The sequence below is a fragment of the Apteryx rowi genome, unplaced genomic scaffold (genome assembly GCF_003343035.1).
Source record: "Apteryx rowi isolate R43461 unplaced genomic scaffold, aptRow1 scaffold_542, whole genome shotgun sequence".
NCBI classification, from domain to species: Eukaryota; Metazoa; Chordata; class Aves; order Apterygiformes; family Apterygidae; genus Apteryx; species Apteryx rowi.
Genome location: NW_020450808.1, coordinates 39,253 through 64,980, shown reverse-complemented (window position 1 = coordinate 64,980; position 25,728 = coordinate 39,253). Strand labels below are relative to the sequence as shown.

Genomic DNA, 25,728 nt, shown 5'->3' with positions numbered 1-25,728 from the left:
AGTGTTGCCAGCAGGTCGAGGGAGGTGATTCTCCCCCTCTACTCAGCCCTGGTGAGGCCACATCTGGAGTACTGCGTCCAGTTCTGGGCTCCCCAGTACAAGAGAGATGTGGCACTACTGGAGCAAGTCCAGCGAAGGGCCACAAAGATGATTAGGGGACTGGAGCATCTCTCTTATGAGGAAAGGCTGAGAGAGCTTGGCCTGTTTAGCCTGGAGAAGAGAAGGCTGCAGGGGGCTCTTATCAGTGTATACAAATATCTAAATGTGGGGTGTCAAGAGGATGGGGCCAGACTCTTTTCAGTGGTGCCCAGCAATGGGATGAGAGGCAATGGGCACAAACTGAAACACAGGAAGTTCTGTCTGAACATGAAGAAAAACTTCTTTACTGTGAGGGTGACAGAGCACTGGAACAGGTTGCCCAGAGAGGTTGTGGAGTCATTGGAGATATTCAAAAGCAATCTGGACGCGATCCTGTACAATGTGCTGTAGATGACCCTGCTTGAGCAGGGGGGTTGGACTAGATAATCTCCTGAGGTCCCTTCCAGCCTCAATGATTCTGTGATCCTGTGAAATTTCACGCCATTGGTTCTTATAAAATTAAGCATATTTTGTTCAAAAAGGAGCTCTTAATCTCAGACAAAAATATTAAAAATCTTTATCTTAGAAGAAGGAAAAAAAGGTCATTCTTGTTGAAGTAGCGTGAATTTTTCTTTGTTTAACAACCAGGATATATGTATGAATCTTCTTGAATCTTCTCTTCCCTGAATTCAGAAGCTGGTGATTTTCTTCATTAAGCCACTTAAAAATAGGTACCTACAGGTGCTTATTATTACACAGAAGTCTAATTTAGGATAATATCTTATAGGCAACAAATACAACTTTTGTAAGCTCCCAATAACTTTGAAGTTAAAAACAGGCAACATTTAAATGTGTGCACTGACAATGTATGTCTTTCTTTAAAGCGTTTTTTGAGGTCCTTTCCAGTGTTAAATTCTGGCTGTTATTCAAAATGTGATAATAACATATAACCCAATGTGAACCTGGAGACTGCAGCATATTTATTTTTACATTCTTTACATAACCTCAGTCTTCGTTTCATATTGGCATAAACCTTTTATATTGAATTTTTAGATCCAAAAGATAGCACAGCCATCATATTAAGTTGATGTGTTTTCGGAATAGATTGTTATCTTTTTTTTTTAATGTTGTGACGCAGTATGGTATTGAGTGTACCCCGAACATAATCTTGAGATTTGGAGTTTCCCTGACTAAACTTTTCAGTTGCTTGATCCTCATTCAGAGAAACCTAGTGGAATAGAGCCTACATCTTGGTGATAGGTGTTTTTTCAATTTGCTTTTGTATGTGCTTTAGCCTTCATTTTCATTCAATGACTCAGGTATCTGCCAAAAAATATGTATTTGTTATACCTTGTTGTATTTCACGCTTTTGTACTTTAGCTATGCTACCACTACTGGAGAACACTGTTGTAGTATGTTTGTTAGACTTGATAAAAACATCTTCTCATCTCAGATTTTATACTTCATGGAACATTTCAGCCTATTAAATTAAAAAAAAAAGAGCTTTCTCAGCTTTTATTAGCTTTATTAATGCTACGCTGTACTTTTTAATTACATTCCTTTCCTCTGCCTGAGATTTTAAGAGGATCTACTAGCAGATTTAGCTTTTGGGGCATTTTGATTTTTTCTGAAAGTACATCAGTTTCTTAATAGCATGCTTCTTTCTTCTATAACCAAAATTTCATTGACATGATGGAAGTGTGATTTCTTCCTATTTACTGTCTTAAAATGATGTGTAAAGTAAGTCCTGCTCCAGAAAGAAAAGTACAGTAATGATAAGTGAAGTGAAGACTTGTGGAAGTTGTCTAAAGGTCAGTCTAAGTCAGTCTTGGAGAATTCACTTTTGAAAACAGAAGTTAGGCTGAATTGTGATAGTTTTGAGAATTTTGCTTTTGGTATGTAAGTAGACAACAATTTAACCTTGCTCCTTAAAAATCATCATCATATAGCCATCCAAAAATACATCCAAACCAAAGATTTCATTTTCATCTTGACTCTATTTTTCTGCTGGGTTTCCATATATCTTCCAGTTATTTACATCCCACAGAGGCTTGAGTCCTTACAGCTTAGCAAGTAGTCTCAAGATCCACCAACTCGCTTAAGTCATCAGAAGTTACTTTGCCTGTTGAAATTAGATTCTAGCATCTGATTTAAAAGAGGGACCTTCCATTTATCTATAGTATCAGAAAAGCTGTCACCTTGTTATGTGCATTTAACAGCAATTGCATTTAGCAAACCATTTTCTAGACACATAATTTTCAGTGAACAATTTATAGAGCAACGGCTAATAAATATTTTAATGATTTCTGAAATTTTTATCTCAAAGATGCTAGGAAGATGCTTGTCATTAATTACCACTGTGTCATGTCTACTGCGGTTATGCTCAGGTTTCCCATATCTACTCTGCTAGACTCATTGAAGCAGGTAGTAGTATTTTCCCCTTAAATGAAATTCAGCTATTTAAACAATAATTTTAATTTTGCAAAGGAAAACATGTTTCCCTTACTCCATCAAAATTTTCACCTTGTTTAAGTGCAGATTTGGGTGAACCAAGGGAGGCGGGAAACCCCAAACCATACACAATACTGCCTCCTATATTTTAGTGCCATAGAATGAAGTTGTAGAAAAGCAGCAAGTCAAATCTCTCATCTTCTGTTAGAGTTAAGACTCTATCAGGCTCCACTTCAAAGTGTCTGACACCAACAGCAGCCATTCTATTAACAATTAATTTAATTAACTAATAAGTTAATTCTATTAACTTAACTGGACTTTTGATTAATCCTGTAAGTGCAAATCTTCAGAATCATCTAGGCATTTAGTAATTTTAGATACTTAATTTAAACAATTCAAAAGGAGTTTGGATGACTGAATCCAGATTCTCAAAGGCATTTCTGAACTTATGAACTTCTAAATGACTGTATGATTTAATCCATATTGCCTAACAACCTTAAAGGCCAACATCTCATTTACATGGAGGCCATTGCTTTCAAGTGAGAATAATTGTAATTAAGCACTTTGCAGTGCTAATGTGAGGTAAGCAGAATTTAAAGTTACATCAGTAAAATATATTTGGACTTAGCATTGCAGTGTTTGACTAGTGAGACCTTCATCACTGAGCAAGGCACCCATGACCCCTCTGTGGGCAGGGAGAACTGATTGCCTAAATGTAATTAAGTATTTATTGGAGCAGAGATTAGAGCCCTGGTCTCCTTCATATGTGTTCAAAGTCTGGCAGAGAAGGGATTGGAACCTGTTTAACAGGTGCCTATTCTGGCCTGGAGTGAATGGGGGCAAAGACGCATCTGGCTGTGGTTTGTGAACCTGGGTAGATTTGCTCTCTCCATATGGTTTTGGGCCCAACCACTTAGTTGTGGGAAGGCCAGGCTGGTGAGTTGTGGGGAAGCGTTAGGTGCACAGCTGGTACGGTTATCAAAGATGAGGTTGTTAGGTGCACATGTCACTGGAAAAAAACTAAAGCTTTTCAAAGAGCTTTATTGGTGGAATGGCACACTGTGCAGGTTTTTCCTATTATGTGTTCTCTCCCATATACAGCTTTGATTCAGTTGCACTGAAAGTTGTCTAAATGATGATGATTGGATGAATCTATGTTGCTTTTACCTGTGAATGATGAAACACCCTTCCTGTTGGAGCAATGTAGTGAGGAGAATCAATTTTCTTATATGTGTGTGTGTTGTTTAGTCCAACAAATCAAAACTGCTCACTTTAAATGTATAATATCATATACAGTATGTATATGCTCAGAGAACATGATTGATGTTCCAGCTTCAAAAACTTGAATCTTGAAGTTGCCTGAAAGATTAATTCTGTTTTACAGAGGGTCTTTCCTATTCTACCACTGAAAGGGGAGGGAAAGGGGGTACGGGGAAAATATAGTATATGATCACATAATTAAACTATGTCACAGTGTTGCACAAAAAAATGAATTGAATTAAGGTTGCAAGGCACAAGAAGTGCCAGATATGAAGGCTTTCAATTAGTTCATTTGTCAAATCTGGTACAATTCTCTAATTACTGGAGTATATGTTATATATAGGAGTATATAGGAGTTATTTTCATTGTAATTTTCTAATTTTCATTTAAAGGAGAAAGATAAAAGAAATTCTTGTATAGGCAACAGCAAACTGTCCTTATTCAAACCTTTGGGAAAGTTATTAAAGATAAACAGAAGTAATGATTCAGAAGAACTATTAGTTATTTGACTTTTGTTTATCACATTTCATTTCATTTAAATATTTCTGCACTGAGCCTTGTAACTTGTATTTGACTAAAGCATAACTTTTTGCGAAGCATCAGACATTGATTTGAAGGCATCAAAAGATGGAAAAATTACTCCATTCCTGTGTAATTAGTTCCAAATAATAATCATCCTAGTTGTTAGGAAAAATCCATCATTGTTTCTAAGCTGAGTTTGTCTGGCTTTGACTTTTACGAATTGGTCCTTTTAATGCTTTTCTCTGCAGTCTGAAAGAGCTCTTCAGCACCTGCTATTTTCTCCCTGTAAAGGTCTTTAGACACTGTAATCAGGTCATCTCTCAGTGGGTTTTTTTTTTGATAAACTAAATGTATTGAGCTTTTTAAGCTACTCACAGTAAGATTTTTCTCCAGTCCTTCCAGTTATTTTTGTGACTTTTATGTGTGCTTTCCAACTTTTCATATTCGTGGTGGGTATTTTTTTTGCACTGTGAACAAGACAATAATTCCAAATTTCATCAGTGCCATCCGTAGAAGTAAAACTGCCTTTCTACATCTCCTGTTTCAGACATTTAATGAAAATTAGTCCATTTTAGCACAGATTTGCAGTCTGAACTCTTAGTGAGTTTTTGTTCAGTCTGACAGCTGAGTTGCATTCAGAGCTGCTTTCTTTTCCAGGAGGAAAATTCCTAGTCTGTTAATATGTCTTATATTTCTTTGTCCTAGCTTTATACTCTTGCTTTTGTGTTTCAACAGTGTCTTACAGGCTACAAAGTGAACTACAGTACAGACCACCTTATTTGATGGAAGGCCTGTTTGGGACATTGATCTGGAAGAGCTAGGGATGCCCAGCTCCAACTGGCACATGTGCTCTCACCTCTGCTCTGCCCCTGATCTTGGAGGAGTTCAAACTGGGGCAGAGGGAGACTGAACCATGGGGGTCATGCAGTGTGTGTAAAGCTTTTGTTGCTGCTTTCTTCTGGTTCTCTTTGACCAGATATCCCTAATGCATCACTTGCTGTAACTTTATTCAAGATATAAACCTGGATTTGGGCTATACATCAGGCAGCAGACAACACGTTCCCGGGAAGCAAATATCAGGAATCTTTACAGCCATTTGCAGCAGGTGGTAGAGGGATAGGGTATAACTTGTTGGCATCTGAGTGAGAAGAGTTTACGTTCTTTTCCCTTGCAGTTCTCTTTTCTATGCTTTGAATGAACATTTGGTTTCATTTTCTCGACAAGTTGTAATCTGAGTGATTTAGAAAAACTGATGGTTTTATTTAAGGCTTTATGTTGGTCATAAAATGGCATTTTTGTTCATATTTTAATTAAAAGCTAACTTACCTGGCAGGCTTATTTGTCAGTACTCTGAAACACTGCTGAAGATTTTTTGCAATTGTTTTTGATGTTACACATTTAAAGGCAAGTAGGCATATTACACTGTATAATGTTCATTAGCTGGACTGGCCAAGTCTTATATTTCCATGTGTAAATTACTTAATGATGTGTAGCAAAATCTGGCTAGACATGTTTCTGTGTGCTTCGCGTGTGCACCTTTTAGTTAGAGCACACATTCAATGCAGGTGAAACAGTTTTGAGCAAGGAAAATCTGTCACTGAATCTCATAATAAACTAATACCAGTGAGAAACAGTAACTGCTTAAGAAAAAGGAAAAGGAAGCATTTCAGAATGGAGTGTTGAGTATGTCCCTATATTAATAACAGGAAAAAGACACAGGCTCTCCTTCACGCTTTGCGTCCATAGCAGAGTCAGAAGCAGTTCTCCGCATCCTCGAACACAGTCTATTGCCCCAGTAGTTAGATTATCATTGTGGCTACACTGTTCTGTGTAGGTTAAGGTTCGTACCAGTTAAGTATTTCATTTTAATGAAATTAAAGGATACAGAGAAATTATTGCTATGATCTTTTTTTTCCACTGTGATTTCCTACTTAAACCTTGTTTTATCCATGTTAAATCATGTTAAACCATGTTAGGAGTAAAGAAGGGAAGTTACTAAAACTCATATAGGCTGGCATTGTTGCACTGAATTCAAATGAGAAAAACTACCCTATAGGACAGAGTCTGGCCCATCAGACATAATGGTTAACATGGATTCTTACCAGAGAATGGGATGCCTATTACCTTCACAAACCTCCCCCCCCTGCAAAGCTGGTAATCATCAATAGTTAGCTATAAGTAAAGGAAGTTCATTTTTGTCACTTCCAAATGTAAGCAATGGTATTTGTTTTTATATTGATTTGAGAAGATGGAATTGAAACCAGTATTTGAATAAGCTGGATTAAATTCATTCATATATCTGTTTTTGCCTACGGCGAACAGTTCTAATTGATAATGCAGTTGCTGAGGGACTGAATGAAATGCATTTACTATCATCCCAACGGACCTGAATGTGTGTGTCCTTCTGTACAAATTGGAAATGATAGTAAAAAACTAACTATGACAAAGGTTCCCTGACAAATTATTACATATTTGAATGTGCTGATATAACAATATTTTGATATAGTAAAGTCTTATTTTTTGTTTTTCAGGTATACAAAGATGAAGACAGCAACCAACATCTACATTTTCAATCTGGCTTTGGCAGATGCACTAGTTACCACTACTATGCCTTTCCAAAGCACTGAGTACCTGATGAACTCTTGGCCGTTTGGGGATGTGCTCTGTAAAATAGTTATTTCAATTGACTATTATAACATGTTTACCAGCATATTCACACTGACTATGATGAGTGTTGATCGATACATTGCTGTGTGTCACCCTGTGAAGGCTCTGGACTTCCGTACTCCTCTCAAAGCAAAGATAATTAACATCTGTATCTGGCTATTGTCCTCATCTGTTGGCATATCTGCCATAGTTCTTGGAGGAACCAAAGTCAGAGAAGGTGAGTGTGAGCATTCAGACCCGAGCTTTTTTGTTTCTCAAATGACATAAAATGTAGCTTGGAATATTGACTAAACCGGATTGAGTCATATTTCAATAATTTATGCATGCTGTCATATTGCACATAAAAGATCATCCACATTCCTTGGTTAAAAATGTCTAAATTTCTGATATTTTGAAATATATTTTGGAACATCTGAGTATGAGATATAAATAATTTAAGCTCAGCTGCCGTTGCCAACTAAAAGAACAAAATGCACTTTGAAATATTGTCCTTGCAAGGATGAGACCATCAAAAACTAAGAGTGGACAGCAGGGGAGAGTAATCAAGGATTTGAACACTGTGGAGAGATCAAAGATCAGCTTAGGATGAAACTTGAAATGTGGATTGAAGGTGCTTTTTATAGGTTTTGTGAGAGTAGTTTTGATGAAGTTCCAAGAACAGAAACTAGCTTGCCTGTCATTAGTATTAGTATTAAAATCATCATTAGTATTAAAACCTGAGAGCTGATTATAAACAGTCAATCCACAGAATTTAAAGGTGTGGTGAAGGAAGGAAAGATGTTAATAGCTAGAAGGAGAGAATTGAGCTAAATGCCTTAAAAAAGATGGCATCAGAAATTCTGGTATAGAAAGGAATGGGGATGTACATGAAGACTTGGAAAGGTTGAGAATAAAACCAGCAGGGCGATTGGGAATATAGAGTGCGGCAGAGAAGCAAGTACAAGAATGCAAAGTCAATGAGCTCTGAATGCAGAGCACCTGTAGACTTGAAATTTCCAATCCGTAAAGGACTGCAGATTTAGTCCCTCTAACTAATGTTTCATTACCAAAACTGGTCATCTAGGGTGTTGAACTTATTTTGAAATCCTTCTTGAGAAGGAAAGGGCAGAAGCTTTCTCACGCATGTATACTTTATACCCTTAGGCATGACACCCACAGTGCAGGAACAGTTCTGTGTTTTCAAAAGGCTTGAAGCCTCTAATGATGTCCTTGTGTTGAGCTTATCCTGTTACTGATAGCTCTATAAAATACAAGAAGTCATGCATATTTATTTTGGTGGTAGTGTTGTTTGAAATGTAAATAATCTTTTGAAGAAAGATTAATAATTTCCTATATTGACAATCTTTTCTAGTAGAAATGTTTCACTTCTTCCAAGAGAAATGGTAAACTTTATGGGACATTTTTATCCGGCAGTGAAACAGATGTCCAGTATTAAACTGTTTGACATAGATCAATGCAAACAAAACATCAATGTACATTAACAGCCGCTGAAGGGCTGATTGGTTTGGTTGCTGTTCAAGATGTATAGATTTTGTTCTTGGTCTTGGTCTTCTGATAGGTAAGTGCCAGGAGAGTCCTCCTTCTTCCAGCCCTGCAGAAGATCAAGTGTCCTGTTTTGTGGCACCTAACTCTTCTCATCAGTAAAGTTTTGACAGGCTCTATAAAACAATGTCTGGCTCAGGAAGAATTCACTTTTAGGCATCTTTATTTGGGGAGAATAATTGTCCGACTTGTACGTATGAAATCGTCAAGGCTCTGAAACATTGGCTGAGTCAGGTGTTCTGTTTGGAACATGCTTAACTAGCAGAATATTCCTGTCAATATAACCATCACATTTAGAATAGGGGGCTGCTCTGAGGCCAGAAGAGAGTAAAGTTTCTCATGCCATGTGGCAGGAGCCTTCCCCCCCCCGCCCCCCCAAAGCAGAGACTAGTAATACACATCTCAGCTGGGCAAAATGAGTTCTGAAATTATGGGCAAATGCTCCTCAGTCCCTACTATTCAGCCCTGCTTGTCTGGTCTAAGGTCTCTCTTGAGCATTTATTGCCAATTATCTCATCTAGTGTGTTCATGAATTGATCTGATAAATGGTACAGGGGCTGTAGCAAGGATACTGCCTTGGCCTGACAGCTGGAGCTCAGGACTGAAATTTTAATTTTTGTTGGTGAAAATATTTGCTGCTTATATACTACAGGGTCTCTATGGGATTCACATTTGGACATCAGCTGAACATCAGACAGGAAGTGTCCATATCTGAAACTTCCACCTTATGCTCAGTTAGTGCCTTTTGTTCTCACAGTATGGGATTGTTCCCAGCGGTATGTTTTCTGATATGATTCCCCTGCAATGCAAATTTCACACCTGTGTAATTTTCCCTCTCTGGCCTTAATGGAGTTTTTCTTGCTAAAGGTTCATTCACTTAAAAAAAAAAAAAAAAAAAAAAAGAGAGAGAGAGAGAGAGAGAAAGGGAGAGGTACTATTACTATTCCCAGTGACAGTATTAAGGCTCTAGTTCAGTATGGAAGAGCGTGGACACTTAAAAGTGGAGGTAATTAATAATGTCTGTCAGAAATATATTCCCTGTGTCAGAATTAAAATTAATTTTAGATGGTGCCTTATCAAACACATTTTAAAATCTATTTATACTAAAATACTAACTAAAATTCAGTATTTTTCTCTAAATATATTAATCTCGTTGAAATAGCTACCTTCCTTCCTGAGTAAGAAAGGTCAGCATGAAATCTTAAGTGCTCACTTTGTGACACTGATCTTAATTCTACATATTTTCAGGCCGTAAGAATAAAACATAAATTGGATTTTATTCTCTTCCCAAGTTGCTGGAAAAGGTTAGGCTATTGTGCATCTTTTCCAAAAGTCTTTGATGGTTAGCTGGTTGTAAACTGGGCTTCCATGCATTTCATTGTATTATATATATCAAGCGAAACACATGAATATTATTGAATTTTTAAAAAGATTTTGCATAGAAAGTAAACAGCAGTGAGATCTAAAGCAATAATTAATTTTGTATGTGATTATTTGAAATTCTAAAGTATCTTGTCACTTACAAATCGTATTATAGCATAGCAAGCATGCCCATATTTACTCCAGATTTTAAAATATTTTGAAAAGTTATCAGTACTGAAGTTCACTGATATGTGTTGGAATGTGTATTTGTGACTTTTTGTAAGCAAAATTTATTTTTGCCTTTGTTATGCATCAAATTTGAGTTCCACATTGCCCTCTCAGATACAGTCAAATTCCATTGTTCTGAATCAAAGGATTCTAGCTACATGACAATTTTTAGCCAAAACAAATAACTATCATAGTTTATCTTCAGTTTCTTGAGTATTAAAAGTAAACTATAGTTTAGAATTAAATACATGCTGATTACTGTTAATGAATTTCATTTTGCTAAACTGTTTGTGATATTTAATCAAAGTTAATTAAATCAGTTATAGGTCTCACCTTTTATATATATTTTTCTTCTAGAAGACTTCCAAATTTAATTAGAACTGAAAAATCTCAAAATGGCACCTTAAAATTTACATGCATCAAATTCACTTATTAACTAGAAACAAGAAGGTGAATCAGTTATTTTTCTTACATTGTTCTAACATGTTTCCAAGGAGATAATCAAGATTCTACTGATGTTTCATTTTTCATTTTGTGGGCAATATAATGATTTTGATTTTTTTCTCTGAAGAAGACAACTTTTGAGAATTTTCTCACAAAACAAATTTCCAGAAAAGAAAAATTGAGATCAACTGAGTCATTTGAATTTGAGTCTATTATACTGATTTTGTCATTTTTCATCTTTTTGAGTGTATTTATGCCTACATTTTATATTTGAATATGTTCCTATTAAATATTATGTTAATATAACTGTATTGACAGTACAGGTTATCTTAATGCTATGGCATTGATTTTAATATTTATTATATATAAAATCAATTCTAAACTTTTTATCTTGATAAAGTACATATTATTTATAGTATATTTCAATACAAAATTGAAACAACTGAAACAAAAATTTACCATGAAAAGGAATATCAGCATGATCCATTCTGATACAATGGACATGAAACATTACCATTTTTTATTCTTTTCCTGTTTTTGCTTTCAATTGTTTTTGATCAGAACTAGCATGCATCAGTGAAATACTTTATTCTGGTGAATTATCATTTCTAACCAAAAATTACCTGTTGGAAAATTTTGGACTAATTTCTGGCCTTTCCTTTTCCATGCCTGGAAATCCTATCTGCATTTTTAGCTCTTTGATGTGAGATTACGGTTGGGCTGTTGTTAGACTTGTTTTTCCAGCTGCAGCTGGAAGTGTTTCATGCTTCCAGCACAACTCCAGCAGTTCACCAGCTTCGTGTCATAGGCTCCTGTCCCCTCGCACGTAGCAGCGTAACTGCATTTGAATACCTTCCCATGGCTTTGTCACGATGATTCGGCTAGCGTACACGTTTTAAACAGTACTGGTTATTCTAACCTAATTATTTTGATAAATCTGGGCCAGAGACTAATTGTGTATGAAATTAGGGTAGTAGAGCTGAAGAGGCAGCTTCCCCTGGGAGGGGGTTTCGATGAGCAGCTGGATGTGGTCTGGAGCAGTCAGCCCTGATCACACACCAGGTTTACCCGAAAGGGCACATCTGACTGCAGCCGTGCCAATGGGGCTGCTGTGGCTGAATCCTAACTTCATTGCTGCTGCTAGGCCATGATGTGCTACAGATAACAGCAATAATCAATGTGAAAACTTCTTTGAAGATGGTTTTTGATGTTTCTAGAATAAAACTGAATAAAAGCAAGGTGCCTTAAACATAGATCACAAAAGATTTAGACAAGTGGTCTAAGAGTTAAATTGTACTTATGCTGTCAGCTTAGCATTCTCCATCAGGCTTGAAAGATATGTCTTTTCACATTTCAGCCTTCAGAATTGTCCATTAGTCATTATATTCTTTATAACAAAGACTCAAAATGTTTTACTTTAATTTCAACTTTTTAATCTGAATGTTCTAGCATTCAATATGATCCAGTAACAGTTTTCTGATGTGTAACCATGAAAATGCCTATATGATATCATAATGATAACATTTTCCCCCTTGCCAGTTTTCAAAACAAATTCTCTATCTGCTTGATTTGTGAGGCATTCAGATATCAAAGCATTATGGTTTGATGGAATTTTCTCTGACTAGTTCTGCTGGACACATAAGAAAATGTGATGTGCAACAATATATTGAATCTTTCCATCTTTAAATCTGATTCAATAAAAGCCAGTATATAATAATTTGTAAAGGAATGATGAATTTGGTAGGGAAAATGAAAACACCCTAAAGAATAATGCAGTGCTTGAGAGGATAAAATCTAAACTACAACTCAGAATGCAAAAATCCCTGTGTTACCTTGACGTGTCTACAGGGGAGTTCATCTGCTGATAGCGGTTGTAAATTTATCCCTTCTCTTGCTTTGCGATTTATCTTGTTTCTTGTTTTTCCATATAGTTTATATACTGGAAGGCTGCAACAAGGTCAGCAAGTGAAACCTAAAATAATTAATTCCTTAGCAGTCTCCTGTCAGATGGAATATTACTAGGACATCAAATAATTTGCCTGCCTGTGACTTTGAATCCTGGTATAGACAAGGAGAAAGGGAGTAGGCCAGATTCTGCAGGCTCTACATAGGCTGAATTTTCATTGACACGGTTTGTGGAAAGAGCAGATTATGTTTGACTCTGCACAAGCACACATTATCTCTGTCTCTATTTAACTGAAAAGAAGCTGTTGCCAGGAAATACGTTTTCTGAAAGCAAATGCTTACACGTATTTCGTTTGCACTGAAGAAGGCACATGGGAAAACATTATTACACAGTTATCACATATTGGCAAAATCTTACTATGATCAAAAACCTCATTTAGCTCCCACCATTCGTGATGCCAAAAATCTGCCTCCTCCCACAGGCAAACACATATATAGCTCAGTGATAACCAAGAGATTTCTACTCCGTTAACATGGAACTCATTCTGGCTTTAAATCCCAATGAGATTCAAAGGAAAACAGTTGTTCAGCCCATCTTCATATATTTTTATTTTTGTGCCTCTGCATTTTTATCTCCTCCTATGGGAACCAAAGTTTGTACAGTGTTATACATTTTAAAAAGCCTAACTCCCTCTAAGTAATTTCTAGAGACAGCCATGTAAAACCAGTTTCAATTGTAATTGAAAGCATTCCTTGGCATGATGTAATAACTCCATTTATTAGTACCACATTACCTGATAATAACTTTTGCTAGTTTATATTATGACAATGTGATTGTTTAGAACATGCAATAATAACGGAATTTTCTTCTTGTTGTTTCTTTTATTCTTAGATACTGCTAGCACTGAGTGTTCCTTGCAATTTCCAGACAGAGATTACATGTGGTGGGACATCTTCATGAAAATCTGCGTCTTTGTCTTTGCATTTGTTATTCCAGTTCTCATTATAATTGTTTGCTATACTCTGATGATCCTGCGTCTTAAAAGCGTACGGCTTCTCTCGGGGTCTCGAGAAAAAGATCGAAACCTGCGCCGCATCACCAGATTGGTTCTTGTGGTTGTGGCAGTATTTATTATCTGTTGGACTCCTATTCACATTTTTGTGCTGGTTGAAGCTTTAGGGGATGTGTCCCATAGTACTGCGGCTATATCCAGCTACTATTTCTGTATTGCTTTGGGTTACACCAATAGCAGCCTCAATCCGATCCTTTATGCTTTTTTGGATGAAAACTTCAAGAGATGTTTCAAGGACTTCTGCTTTCCATTTAAGATGAGGATGGACAGGCAGAGCACCAGCAGAGTCAGAAACACTGTGCAAGACCAGGCTTACATGAGGGAAACAGATGGGACAAATAAACCTGTATGACTAGTCGTGGAAATGTCGTCTTACTGTCCTCAAGAGAGAGAAGAATCCAATGACCTAGGACTGACTCAGATTACTACTGCAGTTTGAATTAGACTCACCCAGAGAGACATTTCTGGAATATTTAAGAAATCCTAGTAGTTTGAACTAAAGCAAGTTAATTATTGGCAAACAAGAAACTCCTGAAAATAAGCTCAAATGAAAAGGACCTGACTGGAGGGCAGGTTTTGGGGCCATGTTTACTGTAGAGCGTGTTTGGGGACATAGGAGATGCTTATTATCGTATCAGCTGACTCTGGATCAGGAAAGCTCTGGCTTTTCTCTTTACGATGTATAAGGTAATATTAATCAACATTTGGTCATAACACTGAGTTATGCTAGAAATACAGTTTTGACCTGATGGTGATTGCTTCTGAAGTACATAGTCTGAAAACTTGATTTGTTGTACTCTTTTACAATGAAGAATATTGTTTATGTTTCTGCAGAACACTGACAGAGCTATAATCGATATTCTCTTCAACTAATATATCCATAATATTTGTCTGTGCTGTGGAAATCCAAGTTAAGCATGATCTGCCTACACACCAAAGTGATTTTATTGAGTCTGTATCTGGTAAAGCATTTCAGTGTTTTAAAAAATGTATTGGGATTTAAGGCAAATTGTTAGTATATTTTTAGCACATGCTTAGTCACCTATGTGTTATGTTTTTTATGCGTGATTTTCTAAGATGATTGCATATTTATTGATTGTGAATAATATAATATGCATTTCAGCAATGTATTTGGAAATACATCAGGAATACATGAAAACTTCAAATTCTTCATTTGTTACAAAACTGATGAAAAATTGTCCCCCATTCATTATACTGGAACATAATATTTGCATTCCATTTTCAGAAAAGGACATACTTAAAAATAGTGTTGTACTTGTTTTCCAGGACAATTTGCAAGCAGACCAAAAAAAATATTTGAAGAGTTGTTATTAGAAACCAGTACACTGATTAAGTGGACTGGTACAGAAGAAATTATATGAAATATATTGGATGCTCTAATGGCACTTGAAAGTGAAAGTTCTCATTTTACTGATGATAATAAGTTTTTCTGTGATACAGTCCTATGGAAGCAGTAAATTTCTCTGTTTTTCTGTGAAGATGGATAAGCCAAGGCACAGAGAAATTACTGGCTTGCTGAAGGTAAGTTTATGGCAAAACTGAGTCTAACCTGCCACCTTCAGTCCATAGTCTTTAGTCTTCCAAACTGTTAAATATTACTATCCTTATTTCTGCTCTACCTGAGGTTCGGGGAAATATTGTCATTATCTTCACTGAGAAAAGGTTTAGCCACCAGAAGTCTTGACAACATTTTGGTTTATACAAGATCATCAGTAAGCTTGGTGCCTTTCCTACATTGTAAATTTGCTGAGAAACAGTCTGGTTTGGTCCTAGTGGACCATGAAACCAACCAAACAAAAATTCTTTGTGCACACCAGTACAAATCATGAGATTTGCCATTGTAGCTTGCAGTACAAGTCTTGCGGAAATGCTGTAGAGGTGCAACCATCCTGCAAACTTTGAAATTCTTTATTTTCAAATATAGTCATGTATGTCAAATAATTTTTGTACTGGGTGAAAAAATGCAGCTACATTCATCTTGCAGTACCAAAGTAATCCTGAACAGTCAGTGGTCTTTATAGCTGTTCAGTGGAGCTGCTGTGGGGAGCAGACCTTGTGAAAATCAGTCCATGAAGCTCGGTACTTCAGAACTAACTGCTCTAATGTAATTAGCTTTGTTAGTGAAAATATTTAAGATAATCTCTACTGGCTAAATCTAGCACTTTCTGATTGTTTCTAAGTGGAAAGTGAATAGCTGACCTCAGGATATCTCATTTGCCTGAGGAAATAATGATGTTCACACAACTGACTGTATGATTCCAACTTCCTCTGTCTGTCTGTCTGTCTGTCTCTCTTTTTTTTTGGAAAGCCTCACTGTAACATGCATATACATTTCTAAATAATGTTCTGAAGTTTAAATAGTCACAAAAAGAGAATGTTTAAGGTAAAAACTAAAACTCAGAAACTTTTATCAAGTTAGGAGTAAATGAACTGTGAAAGAAATAGGCCCTAATGAATTATTTTCATTCAAAAAACCCTACATTCCTGTCCATGTTTCACTGGTGTATTGTGTATGTTCATCTGTTTCAATAGAGTTAATGTTCCATACATTATGTGCAGTGCTGAATTAAAAATCAATATTGTTCTTAAGTTATAAAAAGGTGAAATCTAATAATCAAATTTCTGTGATGACTTTTTTTTTGTAATAAGATCATCTTCCCTATCATACTTGGGGGAAAGTATGAGATCCTAGCAAATTTTCTGGGTCTGAAAACATTAGGCTTGAAAAGTGATACAAAAAAAGTATACTAAAGATTGATTTCATTCCATTGAACACTAACACAGAAATTAGTTTGGATAAAGGAGAAGGAAATTTTAGAGGTTTTCTTGTAAAATTAGAAGGCCTACCATGCTTCACTGAACAGCAAAGGAAAGTTGGAGTTGTTCACAGAATCTGCTTCCAGATGCTCAATTTCCCATAGTTTGTCCAATAGTTCCCAGACTAGAATGATTAATAGGCAAGACCAGTTATTTTCACAGGGACATGCACAGGGACTTTGGAAACCTATATTTAATCCTTGTAAAGTACCTTAATTTCTGCGTAGCTCCAGACAAGTGATTTGCATTCACTCTTGTTTAGCCACCTATCTCCCCAGCTGAAGAATTTTAGCATCAGCTCCTTGGCATGTTCAGTTCCCTACCTGCAAAACAAGGGAGTTTTAGGGCAGCAGACCTGTGGTAATAGCTGATGAATCAAACACCTTCGTACACCTTCAGAGAGTTTCAGGAAACTCAGTTTCGCAGAAGTATGGCGCAAGCAAAAAGACAACAAACATTTGTCCAGGCCCCTCACCCACTGCAAATGAGTGTGTTATTATCTATGTCACTGGTACTGTGTCTGTTATAGTAGTGCTGGTATTTACTTCACGGTGTCTTCCAGGCTTAAAAATTTCTTGGGATGACATGAAGGTGGATTGCGCAGCTGTGATTACTAGACATGCAATGAAATATGGGGTTACCTCCTGTTGCAGGCTCAAAAACCATGCTCCAGATTTCCTTTCACTTCTTCCCTGTCTCTGGAAACTCACGTACTCCAAGCACCATACAAGACACATGTGGCCTGAGAGAAAGTGTCATTTGACCTGATAGAGGGGCTTATTCCCATCAACTAATTGGGATATTAGGGAAGCACCTTCTGCGTTCCCTACTTTTTAGCATTTAAAAATCCTATATATGGAAAGCAGAGCCCAGGTTCAGTGCTTCTGTCTATACTTCAGAAAGCACAGCAAAAGAGCACTCCTCTTGAGTGTTTCCTACAGAAGCTTGTAGACCAAGTATGTTCTCCAAAATTTCACTTAGACTTTAAAGTGTAGAGGCACCAGACCAAGTAGAGGGTGGAGGACTGTTTTGGTCTCACCTCTTTCTCTACTATGAGGTTTAACTATCCTTAAGATTTACATACTTTATAGTTGCCACTAGACAACCACTATAGTTAATTTTATATACTTTTTAGTGAGATTGCAAAAGAACAATTAAGAGTAAAGAATGACTAGGAATTTTGTTCAAATCTCTCTAACCCTGAGGATTTAACTTGGCCCACATGTTTTTGCATATAGATGAACTTTTCTTAGAATTCCACAGGGAATAATAGTTTTTTTTTTTTTTTTTTTTAAAGATTGTTTTCTGGGGTGATGAAATCCCAGTAAAAGCCCTGTCACATGTTCTTCACTTTCCTTACTGTTACATAACTTCCGCTGTCATGGAGGAGTGATGCACTTCACTCGTAAGAGGGAAGCAGGACTATGTTTATTGCGGTAAGATAGCAACTTAACAAAGTTCAGCTGTAAATAAGAACGATTTAACGATGTTCGATTGGCAAGGTTCACTCAGTTATTTACTGCATGAAGGACAGGGTCAGATGCGTGTGCAACGGAGACCCTCCCGTTGAGTCACAAGGTTCAGACTGGACCCCCTTGCTTTCTAAACTCCTTCAGAGAGGAGCCCAGGTGCAGTTGGATCCAACCTTAGACCCAGACTTGGTCAACGGTTCATGTTTAAAGGAGTATGTGCGAAGGGGACCCTCCCGTTGAGTCATGAGGTTCAGACTGGACCCCCTTGCTTTCCAAACTCCCCCTCGGAGGAGCCTAGGTGCAGCTGGATCCAATCCTAGCCCCAGACTTGGTCAACAGTTTATGCCTTAAGGAGTGTGCACGAAGGAGACCCTCCCATTGAGTCACGAGGTTCAGAAAGGACCCCCTTGCTTTCTAAACTCCTTTGGAGAGGAGCCTAGGTGTGGCTGGATCTGATCATAGTCTCAGACTTGGTCAATGGTTTATTTCTAAGGGATTATGTGCACAATTAATCAGAGATATAACTCAGCAAAGTTTTGCGAAGTTTGCAAAAGTTCAGCATGCTGTTAATCACTTACCGAGGATCTGTGGCGGGTAAGGAATCTCTCAACCTCGAGGAGTAACCTTGAGAGGCGTCCCTGCTCAAGAGGAGGTTCTGCAGTGCAGCCCGCTGCTGTGCAGGAGAGCTCAAGGGGCTCTGGGCTGCCCCCTATTTATGGGGGGGGAGATGATTGACTCATAGTCATATTTGCATGCTAGACGGGCCTTAGTTGGTGCATGCTCCATTAGCCCCTGCATATGTGCTGTTTACAGGGAGGTCAGGTTGAGGGGAAGAGAGCACATCAGGGTGGGGGGGGAAGGAAAGAAGCACACTGTCATATCCACACACCGAATTTTTCTTTATTCAAATATGAAAGCTATTGCCTACTTTCAACATTGTTCTCTAAAAACCAACGTGACCACTGTTCCTTTTGCCTTCAATTACAATTCAGTAGTTCATTGATTCTTATTGTCCACAACTACATTATAGCAGATTTTTGTTTTATTTATTTAATGACAGTCATGGTTTCCTCCTAAGCTAATGAAAGCAAATAGGTATTGAAAGAAAGACAAATTGCATAAATAATTTCCATGATAGACACAGACTGGAAACAGAAAGAAAATATAATTAGATCATTAATAGACGGAATACTGTTCAGGCTCTGTACATCATAACAAACAATAGAATAAATAAAGGCAGAAAATCTCACCTGTGATGGTGAGAACATGAAGGATGGGATGTGTGTGCATGAGAACTAGCCCTTCCTTTCCTTGTGTGTGCACAGGTATGTGTACGTAGAAAACTATTCAGTGCCTCACTGCTAGTACATTCAGCATACATTAGGTTGAAGAGGACACAAATATTCAATATTATTTTTTCTGGCTATATGGATAAAGTGTTAAAGGAAGATTATGCATCATTGCTAAAATACAAAAAATAAGATATGCTCTCCTACAGTGTGTGAATGGGAACAGCTCTCTAGACTGAGGTGATTAGTTCTGAGAGATGCTATCTTGTTTTGAATTGGACTTGAACATTCAATTTAGCATCTTCAATTTAGCATCTGGCAAAGTAGCTAACAAGCTGCCGCTCATGCAGTCTTACATTAAACAACTGGGCATAGAAGGAATCTTTTGAGCTGCACAAAATATGTTCATTTCCATGTTTTTCTGTGATGATACCAGATGGGACCAAAAGAGCAAGTTTCACAATAATGTGAGAACAGTCAGATTTTGTATTATTTCCAGCACGCTAAGAGGAAAACTTCTTTTTGTGATCTATGCTGCTCACTGTCACAGATCTATGCCAAGTTTGTGATATTTAAGGTGTTCCAGGGGAAATATATGACTCCTAAATGTCCTGGGGGAAAAATAATACACAGACATTGCAGTTATCTGTCTTTCTTATACATAGTGACAACCGTTTTCTAATAGGAAACCTAAAGAAGGATAAGGCGTTTTACTCAGATGGTTTAATTTAATTTTCATATTGTTCCTAGCTAAAGCAAGGGGGCGCACCTGGTTTTTAAGTCAGAGCAGCACCCTAAACTGTTCAGCTATGACTGTTCACCGTTCAAAAGGAATTTATGTCCTAAAGGGAAAAGAAGCTACTTTCAAAATTAGGCATACAACTATGTATACAGTTTCTAGTAGGCTTTAAGTGTCTTCTCTCATTTGTGCCTTTAAAAATTTCCTCTCCACAGTAATATAAGACATAGCACTTTATTTTAAGGCTAGGCAGTGAGACATTCTTTGATCTGCTAGTAAATTAAAGAGAAGACAGGAATCAGTAAGGTTTTTTGTTTGTTTGTTTGTTTGTTTTAAGAATTTTAGACTTGAAAGATAAAAGATGTCAATGAAGTGATGCAATTTTAGATCAGATAAAGATTTGGGTAATGGGGTTGACAGGGCAGCCACTAAGGTGTTGCCTAACATCCAAAACCACTTTTCAAGTTCACAGAGAATGTCCATTAAAAACAGCCATCTCTAAGAAAACAGAATTTTCCTTAAAAATTCAAACCTGCTCACCTCTGCCAAGTTATGGTCAATGTAAACAGGCTGTTACTGAAACAATATAATTGCTTGTTATAAAATGTTTGATATCCAGACTTCATATTAAAATTCTGAAATGCCATTTTTCTGCTTGCATTTGTAACTGGCTAGAAAACTTTTATATTTATTAGCTTTTAGCCAGGTTTGTTGGTAGAATTTGGCTCCCTTTTAAGCAACGTTGACTGTATAACAGAAATCCTAGAAACACATTTTTGAGGGATTATTAACTATAGAAACATTGGAAGGAAAAGAATAAAGTGGAGCAAAGCCAATTTACCACACAGGAGGACAGATTGCTTAAAAAAAAAAAAAAAAAGACAGTTAGAGTCATTTGATGTTTCCTTTCCATACTCTTGTTGTGAAAGATTACTATGAGCAAAAATTATATGTTGGGCCCTATCATAAAAGATCAAATTATTCTGGATTACTGATTTCAAAGTGCTGGTCTTAAGATTACAAAGTTTGCTGTATTAATGTTGCTCTCTGATAAGACTCAGTTACTAATTATGCATGCTAATAAAAGGCTGAAGAGACATAAAAATGGCAATCAAGCAGAATAGCCTTGTTTTCTCTGATCCATCTCCTCACAGAAACGTAATATTTCTGAATTTCTAGAATTCTGTTGCAGGTCTAAATAATTGTGATGCTGCCTAAAAGACAGAGCTCTAACATGATGAATGCATGTATGGTAACATGATGGCACAGCGCTAGTAGCAAGCTGTTTGACACATATGAAATCGTAAAACTAGCAGATGACAGAGAAATGACACTCAGATGCTGAGAAATTCCAAGCTCAGTGAATGAGCAATACCTTAATATGCTGAGATATTTTTAGGAAAATTTAAAGGGAAAATTCTATCCTTTGAAAGACAACAGGAAAACTTTCAATGATTTAGACCAGGATTTCTCTTTGTTGTGGTAAATGAACATAGACCTTGAGGAGAAGACAGCTAGGGTAACTATGTTGCAGTATTTTTTAATTACTTATCAGTTCTTAATCCATCATAACATTTGTTCAAAAGGAGAGGTTTCAACTGGCGGAAATAAAATATTTTGACTTGTTTTGTTTCTTGAAAAATCCTGGAAGTTTGACTTCTTATCTTGATTCAGAGCCAAGTGGGAAATTTCAGAATTTCCCACAGAAGAGGGAATTTGCTGGTTCAATATAGTCTTTTCATTACCAGTCAGGAAGAGGACCAGGATGCTACATATGTGATAGCAGCCAGAAGTAGAAGATCTTGTGAGGAGAAGACCTTCCTGGACATGAACTGGTTTGGGTATCAGTAAAGTACAGTGGTGGTACAGCGGTGGCTGCATAATGCTGACTAGAAGGCAGAGCTTCTTAAAGCAGCATTGCCATAGCATAGCCAACCAAATAAATGTGCAGGATGCTACCTTGCATTATGTGAATTTTTCCGCTTGGTTTTCCATTAGCTAAGGGTTTCCTGCACTGAATTAGCTTGTTGACTCTTGGAACAAGCACACAGAAGATTAGGTCTGTTTAGTTTATAAAGTGAGTTGGACAGGTCACACTACAGACAGGTGTAAAAAAACCAGAGGGGTGATAAAGGAGGTCTATCATCACAGTGCAAGAATAAAGATACAACTTTTTTTGGAAAAAAAAAATTGAGAAGAAGTTGAAAAGTCATAAGTACTTGCATACGCAATGTATTATTACCATGTGGAAATTGTTGCCAACACACGAAATTAAAGCCCATGGCTCAGTCACAGTCCAAAAGAACTATTTGTATAGTGGAATCAGAAACTTAGGAGGATAGAAACTGTCATGCTTTAAGCCACCATTTCAAGCATTAAACCAACACTAAACTGACCAGGAGTATAAAACAGACTCCGGGTTATAGGACAAGGAACAGTACTGCCATCAGGGAAGCTGTTGTCCAGCTTTGTTCCAAGCCCCTGCTCAGAGCAGCAGGGCATCCGACAGATGTTGCTCTGGGAAGGATACCCAGGGATTTTAGGATGAACTACAGTGTCTGATGAGAAGAGAAACTGATTGTAATAAGTCCTTTTCCATAGGATTGAGAAATTGCAATTTTAAAATGGAATCTAAAGTGAGAACTACTGCCCAGGAAAGGAATAGTTGATGACATACTTTGGTGTATGTGCAAAGGCCTTCTGTATTTGCTAGATAACAGAGAGGTGTTATTTTAGGGAACTTAAGAAAAGATGGATATTTTCCTAAAGTAAGTTCTGGTGAACAAACACAACAATGTTGACTAACTGGCTAATTTTAACAACTAATAATGTATTTTTTTATATTTATATTCTGTGCTTCCTTTTGATATATACACTACTTAAAAAAAATTTTTTCCATCATGCCAATATTTGACCATGTGTTAAATGATCTAATGGTGAAAAATAAAAGAGGTAAAAAACATGTTTTCTCTTTCAGTATCTGTAACAGCACTTTGCATGTGTGGCATGGGGATAATTGACAACATAATTCTATTTTAAAAAGCACATTTTTTGTCCACATCTTCAGAATCATCAAGACAAATATTCGTCTCAAATCATGCATGTGACTGATTACAAAGTAACTGGAATTGAAAACACTTTCCTTCCTCCTGCTGTGCCTGTACCACATGCAAGCAGTAGGGCATGTTGTTCAGCATACTTGGTAACATATTTTATGAAAATATTGAAAGAGTGAAGCTTTTTATTGTGATTGCAAGTAGAATGCTAAAGCTGAAACTTTCCCAGAAAGCATCTAGTTAGATAAGACTACTCCAAGGAGTTAAAAAATTAACATTTTTGTCTGCGTGCTTTAACATATTTTCAGCCCAAGTTAGAGAATGCTGTGGACCTTGTTATGCCTCCCTTAAATGGGAATTTAGCAGCTTTGAGCATGTCCTGGGGATAGATCAGAATTGTGTGGCATCTGGTAATTAGAAAGCTAAGATTTAGCACTAGTTTTAGTCTTCTGTCCAGGTTAATATTTGGACACTGAGATTTCTTTGCTAACAGGGAAGTAAGTATTCTCCTCTTCGAAGGGGAATGCAAAATTCTGGGTGAATGCACAGCAGTTTTGCTAAATCAGAGGCATAGTGGTATCTTTCTTCATAAATGATCTGCTCTGGTTGCAATGTTGTTTTATAATTGTTCAGAAAACAACAAGCTTGACCTTCTTCTTCAGATAACTGGATAGCTGTCTCCTGGATAGGAGCTGATACTGTGAAAACATGTCCATGAACTCAGCACTGGATTTAATGGTATGAAAATTGGAAAGTAGGAAGTGGGACATGATATGAGCAAGGTCTAGTGACAGGGACTTATAGTAGATGCTTAGGAAAATGGTTTATGCTATAAAATCTAGGAGATATGAGAAACAGAGTGTGTGTGAATGCGTGTGTGTCTCTGTGTGTGGGTCTGTGAGATATCTTTTTTTTCTGATTAAAAAAAATGTTTATTTTACATGAGGTTACATCAAAGAAACAATTGACTTGATCATCTGTTTCTCCTCAGAATGGAAATATTCCACAAGATTCCAGCATTAAACATGGATTTAATCCTGGCCTAGCCTAGAAATGAAAACTGCATGAAGTTCCCGATTCCACAAAGCACAAGAGTTTTAAAATCTTTTTTTGTGGATTCCTCTCTGTGACTTCAGATATAGTCTTCTTCCTAATACTTGTTATAAATGTTTAGTTTTAGGCTTTCCCTCGTACGTGACAGTGTGATCACCTGCTCAGCTGTCTGTTGGAGTGAGACTCCTTGGGAATTTCATAATGGGAAGACACGGAGCCCTGATCTCACAACTTTAGAAAGCTACTGTAAATTATAAGTCAGTAGTTTTGGGTAAAAAGAAAGTTGCTGGTAACATCACAGCTGTGGAGCTGGAGCCTCAGGGAAGTATAAAAATGCCAGATGAAAATAGCACCCCTTTGATTTATACTGGTTGGCAGTATCTGCAGAGATGAAGTGCCTGGCTGAGTTAATGTGAGCTAATCCTCTCTACAAACTAGCTGCTAGGAAAGTTTGATTGCTGGGTTTCTTCATTCACCCTAAGGCAAACTGTATTAATAGAATATTTTTTCTTAAAATAATTGGGTTTCTAGTGTTATGAATTACTGTTTTGAAGTACTGTGTTATGAAGTACTGTTTTGCAGAAGACTGGCTCTGGAATATGAATTTTTAAGATGCTAAGTGTATGTATTGTGGAGAAACTTTTTAATGGTCGTCAGCATCAAGACTGGGTGAAATATTTTGTCTATGGCTGAGGTAGCATTTCAGTACAACAGCGCATGTTTGCCATTTCAAGGTCATTTCTAATCTGCAAAAAGGAAGAAAGGGGTGTAAAAAAGTGAAGAAAAACTTTCGTCAAAGGAAACTTTTCAATGTGGCTTTGAGGACTAAGGGTGGAATTGGAATGATACTCTGAAGTGCTGTTTAACTCACATTTTTTAAGAATTTAAAAGGAGAAGGCTTCTATCTTTTGTCTTGAAATGAGAACTTGTTTAATTTGCATTTTCTCTTGTAGCTTATAACACACAACGCAACCAAAGAAAAATCAAAATATTACCATTTCAGACAGAATGTTTTTATCAATTCACAATTTAAAAATATATATATTTGAAAAATAAATGCTTTTCTGAAAAAAATGAAATAATTTCATGTATTTTCTAAAAACTGGAAGTTCATATTTCCTCCTATCTTTTTAATAAAAAAGCAATGTATCTCTCTTCTAATCAACTGAAATACGTTCTGAAAGGCTTAAAAACATTAAGAATTTAAAAGGCCTCTATGTATGGAAGTAAAGTAGAAAAGATGGGTGCTGATATCCAAAAGAAAGGTGTGAGATTTCATAAGGTGGGAAGAAGGTGGCAGGTGAGAAGTGTGACTGAGAAAGTTTGTGAAATACTGAAATATATCTTGATAGAGGTCATCATGTCTTGAAAGGCTACTTATTACTGTTGATGCTTTTTCCTTCAGATTGTTTCCTTTCAAAGTAAACACTTAACTGTTTACCTCCAGAAAACATGACCTTTCTTAAATTATTTTCCTGTACAAGAAGTTTTTCAAAAAGCAAGGCCAGAAAGCAATCATGAAGGCAGTTTGATGACAGACCTGAGACTAAAGGCCGTTCTTCAGTTATTGATGTTTACTATGGACAAGAAATGTATTGAATGTATTTATTTTCAGTTTTTAAGAATCTGAAACAAGACATTGAAATTCTGCATCTGTTGGACAATTGCTTGATTCATCTGTGAAAATACTGTTATATTGTGAAATTGAAACATGTTTGGCAAAGCCAGTGTTAAGTAGCTAAGGAAATG

General features: G+C 36.8%; 1 protein-coding gene across 1 annotated transcript in view; it reads left to right on the top strand.

Moving 5' to 3' along the window:
• The window catches only part of OPRK1 (opioid receptor kappa 1), a 27,604-nt gene extending 13,439 nt beyond the window's left edge, over positions 1-14,165 (top strand). The window contains exons 3-4 of the mRNA XM_026081317.1: positions 6,843-7,195; positions 13,352-14,165. Coding sequence (XP_025937102.1) covers positions 6,843-7,195; positions 13,352-13,884 — 886 coding nt within the window. The 3' untranslated portion in view covers positions 13,885-14,165. The remainder of the gene's footprint in view (positions 1-6,842; positions 7,196-13,351) is intronic.
• The last annotated feature ends 11,563 nt before the right edge of the window (positions 14,166-25,728 follow it).